This window comes from Schistocerca piceifrons, chromosome X (genome assembly GCF_021461385.2).
Source record: "Schistocerca piceifrons isolate TAMUIC-IGC-003096 chromosome X, iqSchPice1.1, whole genome shotgun sequence".
NCBI lineage: Eukaryota > Metazoa > Arthropoda > Insecta > Orthoptera > Acrididae > Schistocerca > Schistocerca piceifrons.
In genome coordinates, this window is record NC_060149.1 from 396,274,461 (window position 1) to 396,293,583 (window position 19,123).

At 43.0% G+C, this 19,123-nt stretch overlaps 1 protein-coding gene across 1 annotated transcript in view; it reads right to left on the bottom strand.

Moving 5' to 3' along the window:
• LOC124721933 (regucalcin-like) overlaps nt 1-19,123 on the bottom strand; it is a 95,776-nt gene that overhangs the window by 26,682 nt on the left and 49,971 nt on the right. The window contains exon 2 of the mRNA XM_047247091.1: nt 3,798-3,967. Coding sequence (XP_047103047.1) covers nt 3,798-3,957 — 160 coding nt within the window. The 5' untranslated portion in view covers nt 3,958-3,967. The remainder of the gene's footprint in view (nt 1-3,797; nt 3,968-19,123) is intronic.

Here is a 19,123-nt window from a genome sequence, read left to right on the forward strand (position 1 = left end):
GTCACATGTTCAACATTGTGTCATCCAATTTTCTGGTATTTCCCTGTACTGCAACACCAAAAAGTAGTTGTGCAACATAAACGATAGTTAGTAGGAGCGTTTCTACATCTGAAAGATTATGTCTATTCAGATTTCGCGTCAGTGGTATAAGAGTGGCGCTAAATGGAAATCAGGTTTGCGTGTAATACACACTGTAACGGTCGTGGGCGTTACTGTTTTTGAGGCTGGACGTGGTGAGTCAGAAAGCCCTTAAGGTGACAAAAACGCCATTATCAATACGTCACTGAGTTTGAACGACGTCGTGTAATAAGTCTACGAGAACCTCGATGTCCCTTCTGCGACATTGTAGGCATACTTGGCAGCAATGTAGCCACTGTACATGATTGCTGGCAGTGATGGTCGCGGGAATGTACTGTGGCAAAGAGACAGGGCTCCGAATGGCCAGGTGGCACCACCGAGAGGGAAGACCATCGTATTCGGCGTATGGTTCTGGTACATCGTACTGCATCTGCAGCAGAAATATGAGCAGCAGCTGGCACCACAGTGACACACCGAAATGTTACAAATCGGTTACTTCAAGGAAAGCTCCGACGCAGTCGCCTGGAGTTATGTTGAGGGGTGCGATTTCGTATGACAGCAGGAGCAATCCCATGCACCGTGGCTGCAAATCTATGCATCAGTCTGGTGGTTCGACCTGTTGTGCTGCCATTGATGAATAGCATTCCTGGGGGTGTTTTCCAACGGGACAACACTCGATCACATACCGCTGTTTTAACACCACATGCTCTACAGAGTGTCAACATGTTGTCTTGACCTGCTCGATCACAAGATCTGTTTACAATCGAGCATATGTGGAACATCATCGGACGACAACTCCCAGCGTCATCCACAAACGGCATTAACCGTCCCTGTATTGACAGTGCAAATGAACAGGTATGGAACTCCATCCCACAAACTGACATCCAGCACCTATACAACACAATGCATGCATGTTTGCGTTCAACATTCTGGCGGTGACAACGGTTATTAATGTACCAGCATTTAACATTTCCAATGACTTATCTCGCGCTTACATTGACCACTTAAATATGTTACCTATAGAAATGTATTCCTGAAATTTTATTACTCTGCATTAATTATTTTTGGTGCTGCGATTTTTTTCCGTCGGTGTATATTCTGGCTGCCTCATTTCAAATACTTGTGACTGAAGGATAACTGTACATGCAGTCTTACAAGAAACAATTATTAGCGGGTATATAAGTTACTTACATTAGCATGTCTCTTCATATATATGGAGCGATTTAGGGAAATTACAGAAAACCTAAATCTGGATGGCCGGACGCGGATTTAAATCATCGCCCTCCTGAATGCGAGTTCACTTCGCTAGTTACAGTACTGGAGCAGACTCAAGTGTTTCGGAGTACACCGTTCAGGGCACACTTTTGAAGAAAGAGCTCTACAGCAGACGGCCTCTTGTGTTCCCATATCAACCCAGTGACATCCTCAGTTAAGATTCAAGTGGGCCTCGCCAGGTGACTCAAGTTTTTTGTTACACAATGGCAGTATTACACTAAGGGAGACATTCAGCTGACCTGTGGTAGTAATCTAAGGCACAATGGCAGCTGCGGACTGTGTGAATATTATCACGCAGCACGTGCATCCGTTAAAGTTTGATGTGTTCCATGACGGCGGTGGTATCTTTCAGCGGAACAACTGTCCGTGTTATAAGTCTAGAATCGTGCAAGACAGTGGTTTGAGGAGCATGATGGTGAACTCACGTTGATTTCTTGGACTCCAAATTCTGTACTCTACGGAACACATCTGGGACGGTAAGGGGTGCCAGCCCCGCATCAGCAGGATGTTCAGAAGTTCCCGTTACAGACTTTGAGAACTTCGATAGGGGACTGAGTACATAATATTTTTAATAGAAACCCACGTCCGGAAACGTCGTCCAACGACGCTACAGAGCGTGGCGCCTGTAAATGTGTGTATGTGCAGGATGATTCAGGGATGATGTTATAAATTTTCTAGGATGAAGGAGAAGGGTAACTGTATCAATTTGAGGTAAGGGTTCCTGTACCGGAAACAAATGAGTCGTAAGTTATTAGCGAAAACCGTTCTGATACCTCTGAAAGTTGAATACATGTACTAGTACTGTTGTTGCTAAGATTGTAGGGTAGGCATCTTTCACATTTCGTAGCATGGATCATAAGAATAAAAAATTTGCAGTAAACGTGGGCTTTAAAAAGCGTACCTTAAGAGCTATGAGCACTTGTTCAACAGAGGAGATGTGTTTCACACTAGCGAAGATGAACAGGTGCTCACAGCTCATAAGGTATACACTTCAGAAACCATGTTTACTGGATATTTTTTCTTTGTTTTGGTCTTTACTGCAACCTCTGGAAGTTTCCTACCCTACAACTTAGCAATAACAGTGTATTGTGTATTGGATCGGGGACCTAGAAACGACGGAGAGGCTTCGTCCCGCCGTAGCCCTCAGTGGTTCACAACCCCACCACAGGCCACAGCAGTCCACCCACCCCACTGCCGCCCAACATTGAATCCAGGGTTATTATGCGGTTCGGCCTCCAGTGGACCCCAGGGGAACGTCTCATACAAGACGAGTGTAACCCCAAATGTTTGTGTGGTAGAGTAATTATAGTGTACACGTATGTAGAGACCGTTTTCGCAGCATAGTGTAAGTGAGGCGGAATATGGGGAACCAGCCCGCATTCGTCGAGGCAGATGGAAAAACGCCTTAAAAACCATCCACAGGCTGGATGGCACACCGGAGCACGACACTAATCCGCGGGGCGGATTCGTACCGGGGACCGGCATGCCTTCCCGCTCGGGAAGCAGCGCGTTAGACCTCGCGGCTAGCTGGGCGGGCAGCAACAACAGTACCAGTACATGTATTCCACTGTCAGAGGTCTCAGAACGGTTTTCGCTTAGAACTTTCCACTCGTTTGTTTCTGGTACTGGGACCCTAACCTTGGACTGATACATTTATCCTTCTGTATCATCCTTGAAAGTTTGTAACATCATCAAGGGATCATCCTTAATTTTGACGCTCTGTAGCATCGTTGGATGATGTTCCCACTCATGGGCTCCTATTCAGGCTATTAAGTACCCGCTCCCCTCTCCAAGTCCTAGTAGTTTGTAATGGGAATCACCAAACACCCTGTAGAAAACACTAGCCCGTAATTTACAGGAATTGCATTACTGTGCGTAGACGTCTGGTGCCACATACCTCCAGAAACCCACCAATGTTTTGTAGCTTCCATGCCACGCTGAATCGCTGTCGTACTTTGTTCCAAGAAGCTACTAAGCATGTGGCCATAATGTTTTGGCTAATCAATAAATACTGGGTCAACGGGTAAACTAGAACAATAACGGTCAAAGCAAACACTTTCTGTTGCGTAGGAAGTTTTATTTATTCACTGATGACTAGTTTCGGACAGATCGTCCATTAACAAATCATACATGTACGTAAGTCGTGCGCTACAACCAGACATGCATTACAGGCCATAAAATATGTAAACGTGGCGCCACACCACGTAGCGGCAACATATGAACATCGCTGTATGTGGCCTGTAATGCACCTCTGGTTGTAACGCGAGACTTACGTACACGGATGATTTGATGATGGACGAGCTGTCGAAGCTACTCATCAGGGTATCAATAAAACTTCCGACGCAACTTAAGACGGTTCTTTTAACAGATAGTGTAATCACATAACAGCTGCAGACCTGTTCAAACCTAGATTGCTGGAGATATAAAAGTAAATTAGAACTTACCGAAATTGACGGTCACTTCAGTACGAGTCGCCGGGTCGTACTTATGAACTCGCATTCCGTCGATGTCGACGAAGTACAAGACTTTCTTGTCTGTGTCCCAGTGTGGCCCCTCTCCTAATCTGCAGGGTTCGGAAATCTTCTCCACCGTCACTGGAGACATTATGCTCTGGCTGTAAAGTTAAGAAAAACACAGTTTAATCAGCGGGCAGGGGGCTCGGTGACATAAAACTGAATGGCAAATAGGATCAACTTGATATTAGAACAAGAAGACAAGTTTTTAATACTGAAAAGGAAGAATGGTTTGAACCAATTTTGGGCACTGTTAGGCAGTGCTCTGGTCTCTAAAATTGTCTTCGTGTAGCAGTTCCTGGTCATATTGCCATCACTACCTACGAATCGAGGTCACACGTTGTATTCAATCATGTCACGCTGTTCAACAGTACAGGCTGCCAGATTCCAGAGTAGTATCTAAAAGGTACAATAGCACACTATAGCCGCGAAATAGACGAAAGTGAACTAAAATAAAAGTTAATGCCCCTCCCCTGTTTTTGTATTCCAGAAGGAGGAGAAAACGAGAAAAAAAGAAATCAGGCTTTGTGAATGTGTTCATTTTTAAGTAAGCCAACTGCTTCAGAAACTTCAGCTCGTGAACCGATGTTGGGTACAATATTTTTCCAGAAATTCACCAAAATTTTGAATATATTGTAAAGACAATTTGTCAGGGAACTGGTAAGATCAGTATCAGTATGAGAGACTGTACCAAAGTGACAAGCACCTTTTGGCTTTTGGCTGCTGATGATTCTTAGAGAAGTTTGATGTACGCGTTTAAAAGACTTCTCATCGATATGCCCCTTAGTATGAAAAGTTTGCGCCATTTTGGTAGAATGACTTAACTAATTGGTTAAGGTACGTTTGAAATAACTACAAGACGTTTAGGTTACTACTTAATTAAGAAAGGATTATGAGTTTCATGACTTCAATACATTTACAACGAGAGTTACTGGAACATCGGAAGTAATATTTACAAAGAGCGTAATCGAAAAAAGCACAGTTGACAAACTGCTGCTGATGAGCGCAGACCAGATGTAATGAAGTTCACAGAATATTTACAAATCTTACATCTTACGCAGAATACAGCTATGTCTCACTGCTCTACATTTTATTCTTGTACGACGCTAGCAGCGACAACTCAATTACTACTTGTTTTGGCAATTTTTATACACACATCAAAAAAAGTTTTGCATCACCCCGGTTCCCAGAACTCCTGAAGATAGACGTTGACTGTGGATATTGTATCACAGACACAGTCCCTTTGACTGTTCAGAGACGTCACTAAATCCGTCCAAAGATGTAAACAACCATGCATGAGCAGCGCCTATTGAACGGAGGGGGTACGGCAGCCGATCAGTTCCGGTCATTACACCAGGAAAGAGGTACACGGCTCGTGTAGTCTGTAGTTCAGCTACGCCTAGACGGTCAATACCGCGGTTTGATCGCGTCCGCATTGTTACTTTGAGCCAGGAAGGGCTCTCAACAAGGGAAGTATCCAGGCGTCTCGAAGCGAACCAAAGCGATGTTGTTCGGACATGGAGGAGATACAGAGAGACAGGAACTGTCGATGACATGCCTCGCTCAGGCCGCCCAAGGGCTACCTGCAGTGGATGACCGTTACCTACGGATTATGGCTAGGAGGAACCGTGACAGCAACGCCACCATGATGAATAATGCTTTTCGTACAGCCACAGGACGTCACTTTACGACTCAACAAACTGCGCGCAATAGGCTGCATGATGCGCAACTTCACTCCCGACGTCCATGGCGAGGTCCGTCTTTGCAACCACGAGTGTCGCATATGCCTTCAACCAGACAATCGTCGGAAACGTATTTGGAGGGCAACCCGGTCAGGCTGAACGCCTTAGACACACTGTCCAGCGAGTGCAGCAAGGTGGAGGTTCCCTGTTATATTGAGGTGGCATTATGTGGGGCCGACGTATGCCTCTGGTGGTCATGGAAGGCGCCGTAACGGCTGTACGATACGTGAATGCCATCCTCCGACCGTTAGTGCAACATTGGCGAGGCATTCGTCTTCATGGAAAACAATTCCCCCCCCCCCCCCCCCCATCGTGCTCATCTTGTGAATGACTTCCTTCAGGATAACGACATCGCTCGACTAGAGTGGCCAGCATGTTCTCCAGACATGAACCATATCGAACATGCCTGGGATAGATTGGAAAGGGCTGTGTATGGACGACGTGACCCACCAACCACTCTGAGGGATCTACGCCGAATCGCCATTGAGAAGTGGGACAATCTGAACCAACAGTGCTTTGATGAACTTGTGGATAGTATGCCACGAAGAATATAGGCATCCATCAATGCAAGAGGATGTGCTACTGGGTATTAGAGGTACCGGTGTGTACAGCAATCTGGACCACCACCCCTGAAGTTCTCGCTGTATGGTGGTACAACATGCAATGTGTGGTTTTCATGAACAATAAAAAGAGCGGAAATGATGTTTATGTTGATCTATATTCCAATTTTCTCTACAGGTTCCGGAACTCTCGGAACCGAGGTGACGCAAATTTTTTTTTGATGTGTGTAGATTCCGTCACGCGCGATTCCGTCCTCACCGGCAACAACTTGTCAACTGTCCATTTTCAAACTGCATGCATACTTCTGGCCGTCAATGTACTGCATTTATGAAATTCATGTTTCTCTCGTTTATTCACTTCCCCATTCCTGTAGAAAAACAGAACATCGAGTGCCTCTACACAAACTTTCCAACTCCAGCGAAATCACACTGTTTCAAGGGACTCGGCAACGCCGAATATTGTCAACGTGAGAAAAATGAACCAAGGGTGAAAGTAGGAGGGCAGCATGTATAGCCATAGATCCAGTCATATGAAACGTACTCCATCCCGGGCGGACAACAACGCCAAATACCTCGGCCAACCTAGGCAATTACCAGCAACTTCCTGCTCCATCATCAATATTGCCAGGACAGACGGATATAAAAAGTAAAGCAATCATCAATCCGAAAATTGTTTTAAACTCCACATTGCTTTATTAAGATTAGTCTTGTGGTGGATGGTATGCCGTTGCCTTCCTCCGACCTTTGAACTGACTTACGCAGCCAATTATAGGGGGACTTATTAGTCGACCACAATATTGCACCTGGGGTCATGGCGCTTCGGTCGGAGTACCATGAGTATACGCAAAATTGAAGCCTGGCTCATTATCTTTCCCCTATACCTGTCACCGAATCGTTAATACATTTTTCTCTTAAATGCACGTACAAACTTTTCCTCCTCGTGTATATTTTTTGTGATTTTTTCAGATAACGGAAGTTTCAGCTCATCGTATATTTTAATTTTTATTTTCTTTATATGTTTTACAGTTTAACGTAGATTCCGAACCACAGTGCAACTCAGCGTTTTGCACATCAGCAAACATTGCAAGAGGTGAAAGAAGTGATAAGTGACAGATAAACATGCTAGAATTGATTGGTACGGAATCCGTTGCCCACGCGCCGCCAACAAACAAAAGGCCGAACTTGCCAGGATTCGAAACTTATTTTTCCGCTCTTCTCTGTTTGCGAGCATCTTTGCTCGCACTCACTAGCAGGGCGTGCACCTCAAAATACTCAAACAATTGCATTTGGCTTCATTTTTTTCTGGGGTAGGAGGAAAAGCAACATTATAAGTAGTAATAACTGGAGGTAAACATTTTCATGCTGAGGCGTGGAAACCTTGTGGATAACAAACGACGTTTCCTAGCAACAGCAACGCCGTTAATTCAGTCATGACCTACAGCATATTAAATTCTCCAGGTGAGGTTCGAACTCCCGAACTTAAGACGATGAGACTTACGTACTGCCTACTGCACTACTTTGTTTTTATTAATTTTATTTATTTCCTTTTTAAATCAGTCAGCTGGCGGAGACAACGAAATTGAGGCCCGGCAACAATCCCTCCCCCATACCTGTCACCGAATCGTTAATACATTTTTCTCTTGAATGCACATAAAAACTTTCCTTCATTCTGTATATTTTTTGTGTTTTTTCCAGACAACGGAAGTTTCAGCTTTTCGCTTTTTTATTTTTATTTTTTATATTTTTACTTATTCATTTTTTATAATTTTTTCGTCATCTTAGCCTTTTTTCCCCCTCACTTCTTTGTGGAAGGAAGTAGAGATTTTTTTCTTCTAGTAACCACATGTGTAAAAAACTAATAAAGTATTATGTTAATAAATGTTGAACAAAAGGTAAACAATATACTGTTGTTCTTGAAATAAAAATATTCTTTCAACAACATTCTTGGAAATTGAAACGAATAGATAAAGTTGTACACCGCTTGTAGCACTCCATAATATTTCTTCCTTTAAAAGCAAACTACAGATTTTAAAAATGAAAAAATAATATTTACTTTAAAGATCAGGGTACTTTTCACTAGTCGTTTTGGTCTATTTGTTTACAGGCACTTCGTTACCTCATTTACATCCTACACCCATTCTTTCAAATACAATTTTCAACGTGTTACCATATTTCCTTTTATGGTCTGTACATGTGCAGCGTGCAGTTTCGCAAATTACTCGAATACCTGCAACTTAAAGCAGTGGCTCTTCCCAGTATGACGGTTTCACGTCTCTCAAGCAGCATACGCCATACGCTGCTAGGTTACTGATTTGATCGTTTTCACTTTGCATCTTTCGCGAAAGTCATTATCGTTGGTAGATCTTAAGTTGTTGACGACGCAGCTGACGTATTTCCGCAGTAACCAGCGTATAGTATTGTTTTTGAATTTCAGAAAATATGCCTCTTGTGGTCTGCAGATTGACATAATCATTATATATTCCGTTGAGGATCTGGTAAGGAAGGCTATTTTTTGGCTGATCCAATTCCAGTTATTTATATTACCGCTACAGGTAAATCTGTGTATGGCGGTGTCCACTAGATTGCAAATGGCACAAAGGTGCATTGGGTTTAAGCCAATTGCACATAGTCTGTCGTTTATACTGATGGAGTTATTCACTGTCTGGCACCATGCAGGAAATACGACAGAAGATAGTCATACAAAACTTATATTTTGCATATAGCATCCCAGTTAAAATGTTAATTATTTTCTATGTTACTTCTCGCCTCAGTTTTCTTCCTCTCGCGGATAATGATCCTGAAGTCATATTTTGAGAGCATCAGACTTTGTCACTAAGGTAAGTTACAAAGATTTATAAGATTCGCACATGTTGTATTCGGCCATTTGTCCTTTGAAAATAATTATAACCCTCTATATCGCAAGGGTCGTTTATTGAAAGGTGACCGGGTTTCGATCATCGCATGGTGATCTTCAGATCTACAGTCATTTTGATGGATAATGGCTGTATGGAGCAGGAACCGCTGATTGACGATACTCAATTGTGAGCCGTGCAAGCTAGACTGTTATAGCTATTTTCAAAGATTATATTTGGATCGCTGATATCTCCAGTAATGTTTTCAAAAATAATTAGGCCATTTGCCGGCCGGAGTGGCCGTGCGGTTCTAGGCGCTACAGTCTGGAGCCGAGCAACCGCTACGGTCGCAGGTTCGAATCCTGCCTCGGGCATGGATGTGTGTGATGTTCTTAGGCTAGTTAGGTTTAATTAGTTCTAAGTTCTAGGCGACTGATGACCTCAGAAGTTAAGTCGCATAGTGCTCAGAGCCATTTGAGCCAATTAGGCCATTTATCCATCTTGCATCAGTCAGTGATTAGAGGCTTTCTGGCTTAACTGCTTCGAAGAGCCTGAACGTGATTCTTTCTCAGTTTCTTATAAGTGTTATAGAACTCCTTTTGAGGAAAAGTGCACACGCTTTGCTTAGCATGTCTTCTAAACCCAGACTCCCATTCCTGGTGTCCAGTGTAAATATTTTCACATCTGCTAGGAAAACATTTCCCCATCATAAGTAATTTGTTATATTATATGTAAACTGAAGTTGGAGGTGAGCAAGACAGGAAAGAAAAGGGAAGGGAGTACTGATGTCAGCTGCATCGAGACATTACGCGGAATCAGCGGCGACCAGCGAAAATGTATACCGGACCAGGATTCGAAATGAGGGATATCTTGCTTACTGAGCAGGTGCGTTAACCACTGCGCCATTTTTTTAATCGCGGCGCCTTTCCGCTGGTGGACTAGCGGACCGTTTGCTTTGTGCGGGCCATGACGTGAGCGGTAGCGAGACGAAGCGGAGCGGCGTGGAAGTGCGTGCGCGACGGGGTCTACTAGCGACACAGTGTTCTCCCAACTGCGCGGACTATCTCGACACGCCTCACGGCCGAACCACATTCCTCTCGAGCGCCACCTATCCACAGTCTCTGTCTATTTCTTCCATGCTCGCTGCTCAGAAATTCTAGCAGGAGGTCGGACGTACTTGTGCATCCGCACTGAAGGAGGTGGATCCATTGCCCATCTAGGCGAATCAGTTATATGAACCTATGCAGAATGCAGAAGTTGATAAATTTAATCCCTTGCACCTGGAACATAGTACATTGTAGGTTTACTGTTACAGCTCCATGGATTTTCGCCACTGCTTCTTTGCAGTTAACGGCGATCGTTTTCATCGGGCGTATCGTTAGAGTTGTCCCTATGGTTTTATGTTTTATGTCTGTTTTTGCCCATTCCAGTCTTATCCGATCCAGAGCCCTCAGATTTAATACTTGACTTTTGTTTTCATTTGTTTTTGCACCCGATGCTAGAGAGTATTTTTTAAAGATTCTTTCCAATGAAAATGCCTCATCCTTTTTTTCCAGTACACGTCGTCCCACGTCGTCAGCATAAGCCCTTCTTACTGTTTTTTCAATGTTTAATGTTAAGCCCGTTAGGCTGGCATGAACGTTGCTTAAAAAGGGCTCTAAGGAGATAGCATACAAAAGAATAGGCAGAGGGCAACCTTCAAGAACGCATCGTCTTATCTGTATGGGCTTTGTTGTTTGACCATTGACTGCTATCTTAGCAGTTATGCTGGTTACAATGTTGTTCATTATGCCATTAATCCGTGGACGAAAGGCCATTGTTTTCATTGTCTGAAGAAGGAATTTATGATCAGCTTGGTCAAAAACTTTGTGGAAATCGAAAAACAACAGAGCACATTTTATATTGGTCAATGAGGTAACTGCAATGATGCCTCTATACTCTGACACGTTTTGGCAAATGATTCTGTTTGCAGCACATGACTGGTGCAGACTGTTTTTTTTTTTTTTTTTTTTTTTTTTAGCCGAAAGACGAAAGTCTTATTTATTATCCTACAAATTATTTTGTGATCAGAATTCAAGAGCGAAATAGGTCGAAAGCTCTTTATATTGAGTTTGCCTTTACACTTGAGAATCAATACTACTCGTATTTTGGCTTCCTTCAATTCACTGGGGAACATTTTTCCATTTATGACCTCATGTGATAAGCATGTTGCCTTATGATTCAATTAAGACCAGTAACGGGCACCTATGGGAGACCGTCTGGTGCCGGTGCTGTTTTCAGGGGTGAGCTAGATATTGTCTCTTGCATCTCTTCGTTGGTAATTACTGACAGGATCTCGTCATTATCTATTTCCGATGACTGCGGGACTGAAAGTTTTGCGAAATCCTCAACAGCTTCTTCGTCAGTTTGGTTGGCAGAGTATAAGTTGTCATAATATCTCTAAACTTTATCGAGTATATCCTTTTGGGATGTAGGCTAAGTCTTGTATCATTAAGTGCTTAGACTTCGTCAATGAAAGTTCTACGTCTGACCTTGGTGTGTCGCAGAAGGTGGTACAAGGATGGTGTTTTATCCTGTGAGATTGACTAGGCCTTCGATTTAATTTTGAGGCCTTCCATTTGCTGTCTCTTAATAGTTAACGATTTTGCTTCGATTTTCTTGATGTCAGACAGCCTAATGCTGGCCCCGTTCACTTAGATTAGATTAGATTAGATTAATTTTTCGTTCCATAGATCCGTGTTGAGGAGATACTCGTGGATGTGGAACATGTCATTTTTTTTAAAGCTGAAATAACAATACTAATAGTATGAATATATACAATACATCATTTGTTTCTATTAAAAAATTCGTCAATGGAGTAGAAGGAGTTGGCCACTAGTAAGTCTTTCAGGCTCCTTTAAAACTGATCTTTATTTGTAACTAAATTTTTTATGTTTGCTGGCAAATTATTGAAGATGAGTGTTCCTGAGTAGTGGACCCCTTTTTGAACTATCGTAAGTGCTTTTAAGTCCTTGTGCAGATAATTTTTGTTCCTGGTATTGTATCTATGAATAGAGCTGTTTGTTGGAAAAAGAGATATATTATTTAGGACAAATTTCATTAAGGAGTAAATATACTGAGAGGCAGTAGTTACGAGGGTTGTTTTTTTAAGTAAGGGCCGTTCGCGCGTATAGTCCCGTAGTTCGCGCGGACGCCGCAACAAGCCACCGCGCCACTTGCCGGCATCCTTCCCGTTCACACTGATGCAAGTTGCAGCTCTGTAGCTGACGTGTACGCATCGCTGTGCTACTTTATAATGTTTACGATTATTGAATCGCCCGCCGCGTGTGAGATACGGTCAGTGATACGTTTTTTGACCGCGAGAAGCCTATCAGATGCAGAAATTCATCGTCAGTTAACAGAAGTTTATGGCTTGAATGCAATGAGTGAAAGTAAAGTGCGTCAATGGGTTAGAGAGTTTAAAAATGGCCGTCAAAACGTCCATGACGAAGAACGCTCAGGCCGGCCCTCTGTGATCACTGATGATTTGGTGGCTGCAGTCGAAACAAAGATTCGTGAGGACAGAAGATTCACAATTTCCACTCTTTCTTTGGAATTTCCACAAATTTCAAGATCGGTTTTGTACAAAATTGTGTCTGAAAACCTAAACTTTAAGAAACTGTGTTCTCGGTGGGTACCCAGACTCCTCACAGAGGACCACAAAGGGAAGAGATTTTCCACTTCATTGGACTTTTTGATTCGTTACGAGGAAGAAGGGGATGACATTTTGAGTCAAATTGTCACTGGAGATGAAACATGGGTATCCCATATCACTCCCGAACGCAAGCGACAATCGATGGAATGGCGACACACAATCTCACCCGTCAAGGTCAAAGCCAAACAGACGCTGTCAAAGTGCAAGATTATAGCAACTGTGTTCTGGGACCGGCGCGGTGTTTTGCTAGTGGACTTTATGACACGAGGAACGACAATCAACTCAGATGCCTACTGTGCAACTCTAAAGAAGCTCCGCAGAGCAATTCAAAACAAAAGGCGCGGCATGCTGACAAAAGGAGTTTTGCTCCTACACGATAACGCTCGGCCTCACACCTCTCAAAAGACTCGGGATTTGATTGATTCTTTTGGCTGGGAAGTTTTGGACCATGCACCATAGAGCCCCGACCTTGCTCCTAGCGATTTTCACCTTTTCCGGTACCTGAAACACCATCTTGGCGGGCAGCGCTTCAATGACGACGATGAAGTGAAAGCGGCCGTGAACTCTTGGCTGTCGGAGCAGGCGGCCGAATTCTTTGAAGAGGGAATTAAAAATTTAGTTGTACGATATGACAAGTGCTTAAATAAACAAGGCAACTATGTAGAAAAATAGGTAAAAGTGTGTAGAATCAGAAAATAAAAGTTTTTTTACAAAGTATTTGTATCTTTTTTAAAAATAAAAACGGCCCTTACTTAAAAAAAACCCTCGTAGTATACCCAGTTCTTTGAAGAGGTTTCTACAGGACGTCCGTGAATTTACTCCACAAATAATACGTATTACACGCTTTTGGACTCTGAAAACTTTTGTTTGACTTGAAGAGTTACCCGAAAATATTATACCATATGACATTATGGAATGAAAGTAGGCAATGTATGCAAGCTTTTTCATTTTTATGTCGCCTATGTCTTCTAACACTCGAATTGCAAATACAGATTTGTTAAGGCGTTTCTACAGTTCTGTGGTGTGCTCTCCCCAACTGAATTTATTATCAAGTTGTAATCCCAGGAATTTAAGGCTGTCAACCTCTTCTATCTGCTCTTCTTCATACTTTATGCATATGCTGGGTGGAAACCTCTTACAGGTTCTGAATTGCATGTAGTGAGTCTTTTCGAAGTTTAATGTCACTGAGTTGGCTTTAAACCATTTATTAATGTCCATGAAAATATCATTAGCAGATCTTTCTAGAACTACACTCGACATACTATTTATTGCAATACTTGTGTGATCTGCAAACAAAACGAACTCTGCTTCTGGCAGTGTAACTGATGAGAGATCATTAATGTACACAAGAAAAAGCAATGGCCCTAAGATGGATCCTTGTGGGACACCACATGTAATTTCTTCTCATTCTGATGATGACTGATGACTTAATTCATTAGTCCCTTGCACTGACACCCTTTGTTTCCTGTTAACGAGGTATGACTTGAACCATTTTGCAGCACTGTCCGTGACACCATAGAATTCTAATTTATTTAAAGGATGTTGTGGTTCACACAATCGAATGCCTTTGACAGATCACAGAAAATACCTGCTGCTTGTAACTTGTTATTTAATGAATTAAGTACATTTTCACTGAAGGTGTAAATAGCCTTTTCGATATCAGAACCCTTCAGAAATCCAAACTGTGTTCTTAATAATATGTTTTTTGTGGTCGGATGGTTGAGAAGCTGCCTGTACATTACTTTTTCTAAAATTTTTGAGAATGCTCGCAAAAGTGTTGTTCGGATAGGTCTGTTAACACTTCGTAATAATTCTCTATAAAATTTTTCATCTCCCTGGATCGTTCAGCGCTGTATTGTATGAGAACTCGTCTTAGTTTAGGTCTGGTTGTTTTTGTCCACAATCGATGACGTTTGGGTGCTTGTCAGCTGCGCGTAGATACTTCCGTTATCGATCGTTCTACACCCTTTTCTTTTAAAATAGAGCTATTGAAATTCCACTCATTTCTAACAAGACGCGTCTGTTGCAGACTTACATTAATACAAACTAAAAGGCTGCAATGGTCACTAAAATACACTAGAACTGTTCCGTCTTAAGTAAAACTTTCTTCAAGGGTCGTGACACATGGATCCTATCGAGTCTACTACATGTATACTCGACGAATGCTGGGTGTTTAACTCCCAAAGCATGTTTTGGTTGTAGATCGGTTGCTAGGTATTTTAACTCAGATGAGTAATTAAAATTAGGTTGCAGATCATTACAGTTTAAAACACAGTTGAAGTAACCACCGATTGTGAGGTTACATCGACTTTTCCTCAATAAATAAAAGAGTTGATCTATAAAAAAATTTGCTGTATCCAGCCTATGGGAATTTCCTGATGGAGCATAAACATTAAGACCGTGACATCGAAAATTTTGATCTCTATGGCTCTTCCGGATTCTGTACTTTCCATTTCGCTTACTGGAATGTCGTCTCTGATTTAAAAAAAAAAAAAAAAAAAAAAAAACTGTTCCTACGTTTGCAGATGATAGGGTCTATATTAACAATTCCGAAATAACATTCGATTTTGAATTCCGGTACCGCGACTTCTTGCAATAAGGCGATTCCTGTTCTAGATTCAGATGGAAAATATTTTGATGCTGTCAGTTTCAATGGTAAGCGTCTTTTATTCATGTTTACTGTAGCAATGGAGTAGGCCTGCATCGCTAAATTAAGGGTGATAGCCGTTTCCAGTCACGATCAGTTTAACTACAACTGCATGCAGTTGCCTCATGGAAAACAGTGTAGATCTTCTCACACTATACACTTAGTAGTTTATCGGATTTCCTATGTAAATCCACTTCTTTTTGAATAAGTCGCGTGATCCGAAGTTTTTCCTTTAACCCTTTACAGCGCAGTGTTAGGTATCGCTTAATTCGTCTGCTCCCTCCTCGTCAGTTCTTTCCCTCATGATTTCGTATTTGACGTTTCGTTTCTTGTTTTCTGCTTTGTCTGATTCGAGTTTTCCTTGTTGACGCGAGACGACAAGATTCGGTCCTTGAAGACCGGTGGTAGCCTTCGAGCTGCCAATATTTGGTACCGATGTGTTTGCTGTTATGACAGCTTGCTGGCTGGGCACTATCACTTGCTGACTTCCTCCCTCGGCGTTTTGTCGAACGTCGGAGTCAGCGTTCTGTTTGCTAGGGACTTCCTAGACTTCCTCGTGCTAACCGTGCTCTGCTGTGCATCCACACTGAAGAGCCAAAGAATCTGGTACACCTGCCTAATATCGTGTAGGGACCCCGCGAGCACGCAGAAGTGCCGCACCACAACGTGGCATAGACTCGACTATTGTCTGAAGTATTGCTGGAGGGAATGGACAGCATGAATCTGGCAAGGCTGTCCACAAATCCGTAAAAATACGACGGGCTGGAGATTTCTTCTGAACAGCACATTGCAAGGCAGCCCATATATGCTCATAATGATCTTGTCTGGGGAGTTTGGTGGCCAGCGGAAGTGTGTAAACTCAGAAGAGTGTTCCTGGAGCCACTTTGTAGCAATTCTGGATGTGTGGGGTGTCGCATTGTCCTGCAGGAATTTTCAAAGTCTGTCCAAATGCGCAATGGACACGAATGGATGCAGGTGATCAGGCAGGATACTTACGTACGTGTCACCTGTCAGAGTTGTATCTAGACGTATCAGGGTCCGCAGCTCGTGGTCGTGCGGTGGCGTTCTCGCTTCCCACGCCCGGGTTCCCGGATTCGATTCCCGGCGGGGTCAGGGATTTCTCTGCCTCGTGATGACTGAGTGTTGTGTGATGTCCTTAGGTTAGTTAGGTTTAAGTAGTTCTAAGTTCTAGGGGACTGATAACCATAGATGTTAAGTCTCATAGTGCTCAGAGCCATTTGAACTTTTTTTTAGACGTATCAGGGGTCCAATATCACTCCAGCTGCACACGTTCCACACCATTACAGAGCCTTCACCACTTTGAAGAGTCCCCTGCTGACATGTGGGGTCCATGGATTCATGAGGTTGTGTTCAAAATGGCTCTGAGCACTATGGGACTTAACATCTATGGTCATCAGTCCCCTAGAACTTAGAACTACTTAAACCTAACTAACCTAAGGACATCACACAACACCCAGTCATCACGAGGCAGAGAAAATCCATGACCCCGCCGGGAATCGAACCCGGGAACCTGGGCGCGGGAAGCGAGAACGCTACCGCACGACCACGAGCTGCGGACATTAGAGGTTGTGTCCATACCCGTATATGTCTATCCGCTCGATACAGTTTGAAACGAGACTCGTCCGACCAGGCTCCATATTTCCAGTCATCAACAGCCCAATGTCGGTGTTGATGGGTCCAGGCGAGGCGTAAGACTTGGTGTCGTGCAGCCATCAAGGGTACATGAGTGAGCCTTCGGCTCCGAAAGCCCATATCGATGATGTTTCGTTGAATGGTTCGCACGCTGACACTTGTTGATGGCCCAGCATTGAAATCTGCATCAGTTGGCGGGAAGGTTCCACTTCTGTCACGCTAAACGATTCTCTTCAGTCGTCGTTGGTCCCGTTGTTGCAGGATCTTTTTCCGGCCGCAGCGATGTCGGAAATTTGATGTTCACGGTACACTCGTGAAATGGTCGTATGGGAAAATCCCCACTTCATTGCTACCTCGGAGACGCTGTATCCCATCGATCGTTCTCCGACTATAACACCACGTTCAAACTCACTTAAGTCTTGATAACCTGTCATTATAGCAGCGGTAACCGATTTAACAAGTGTGACGGACACTTGTTGTCTTCTATAGGCGTTGCCGATCGCAGCGCCGTATTGTGCCTGTTTACATATCTCTGTATTTGAATACGCATGCCTATACCAATTTATTTGGCGCTTGAGTGTAGTTTGGTTGTTCGCATAGCAGTTTCATGCGAACTTTCGTGTGCTCCGCTACCAGCAGAGACACTTCCTGTTGCTGACAACACTGTATCTTTTTCTGAGAGTGTCGCCACATCGACTTGCGGTCCCTCACCTTCTACTGTTTCTTCATTACATGGTTTTGGTTTCCTCTTTCAAATGGTTCAAATGGCTCCAAACACTATGGAACTTAACATCTGAGGTCATCAGTCCCCTAAACTTAGAATTACTTAAACCTAACTAACCTAAGGACATCACACACATCCATGCCCGAGGCAGGATTCGAATCTGTGACCGTAGCAGGAGGCTTTCTCGTCACACGAGACGTGCAAGAAGATTCCTCATCAGACTGATCATTAGTACGTTCAAGCAGTCGCTTCTTCTTTGTAAGCTCGCTTTCATGGGGTGATTGTTCAGCGTTACTTAGAAATGGTAGAGGTAGAAATTCATTAATGCCAATGACAGCATTATCGGAAATGCTAGTTGAATTCATTTGAGTCGCCGGTTCAATTGTGTTACCGTTTGGTAACATGTCACTGAGTGTTAATTTCCGGCGTTGCGTAGATTATTTTTTAAAACAAAAACACGATGTGGGCAGTCATGACGTAGGTCACCAGATTCATTACAAATATGACAGATCGGGACTTGTATTGTATAAATAACATGGGTGTTGTGGTCATCTAGAGATGTGAAATTGAATGTTCACTTTACTTCCATTTCTACAGGTCGTACGCCGTTAAAACATTGTAGCTTAAACTGGGTGACCATCTTTCATTAACAACTTTCCTTACCACACCATGCTTTGAGAGGGTTTCTCTAACTTTCGAATTTTCTACCTCAACAGGTAAATTTAATACGTGCATATTCCTGATTGTAGAATCAGCATTCTTTATTCATACTTTACTCTTTGTCGTATTTCGATGTACAAAATCCATCTCACGACCATATTTTTTCCATAAAACGATCTACCATCAACGGATCTACAACTTTTACGAAAATGAAGTTATTATCACAGTCTAATTGCAAGGAATGCACAGAATCAGAGAGTATTCCAGTTACTTCGGTAATCCAGTCATGTATTGTTGATGATTGAACTCGACGAGTTTCCTTGCCGAAGGAAAATACCACCATGTTTTTCCTCGGGGAGTTTGCCATGATATGCTGCAGCCCTGAAATTTCGGACAAAGCCCAAATGCCGTCAAAGACGACGATAACGACAAATTAACACACAATAACAATACTTGTAAAACACAGAAAACGATCGTAACGAACAAGAAATCATGAAACACTGGCGTAAAAACCGATGATGACGGAGCAAACTTAGACGCGTGCGACCGTTCCGACAGCTATCGCGAGACTCACTGTATATTGGGGTATATTGCATCCACATTGTTGTAGTGTTGAAGGCAACTCTACTGTGGTCCCACGTTGCTGTAAAATATGGCCCTTATAAATGCACTTTAACATATGTGTGGTCACTACTGACAGATTTAAGGCCGGCCGTTGTGGCCGA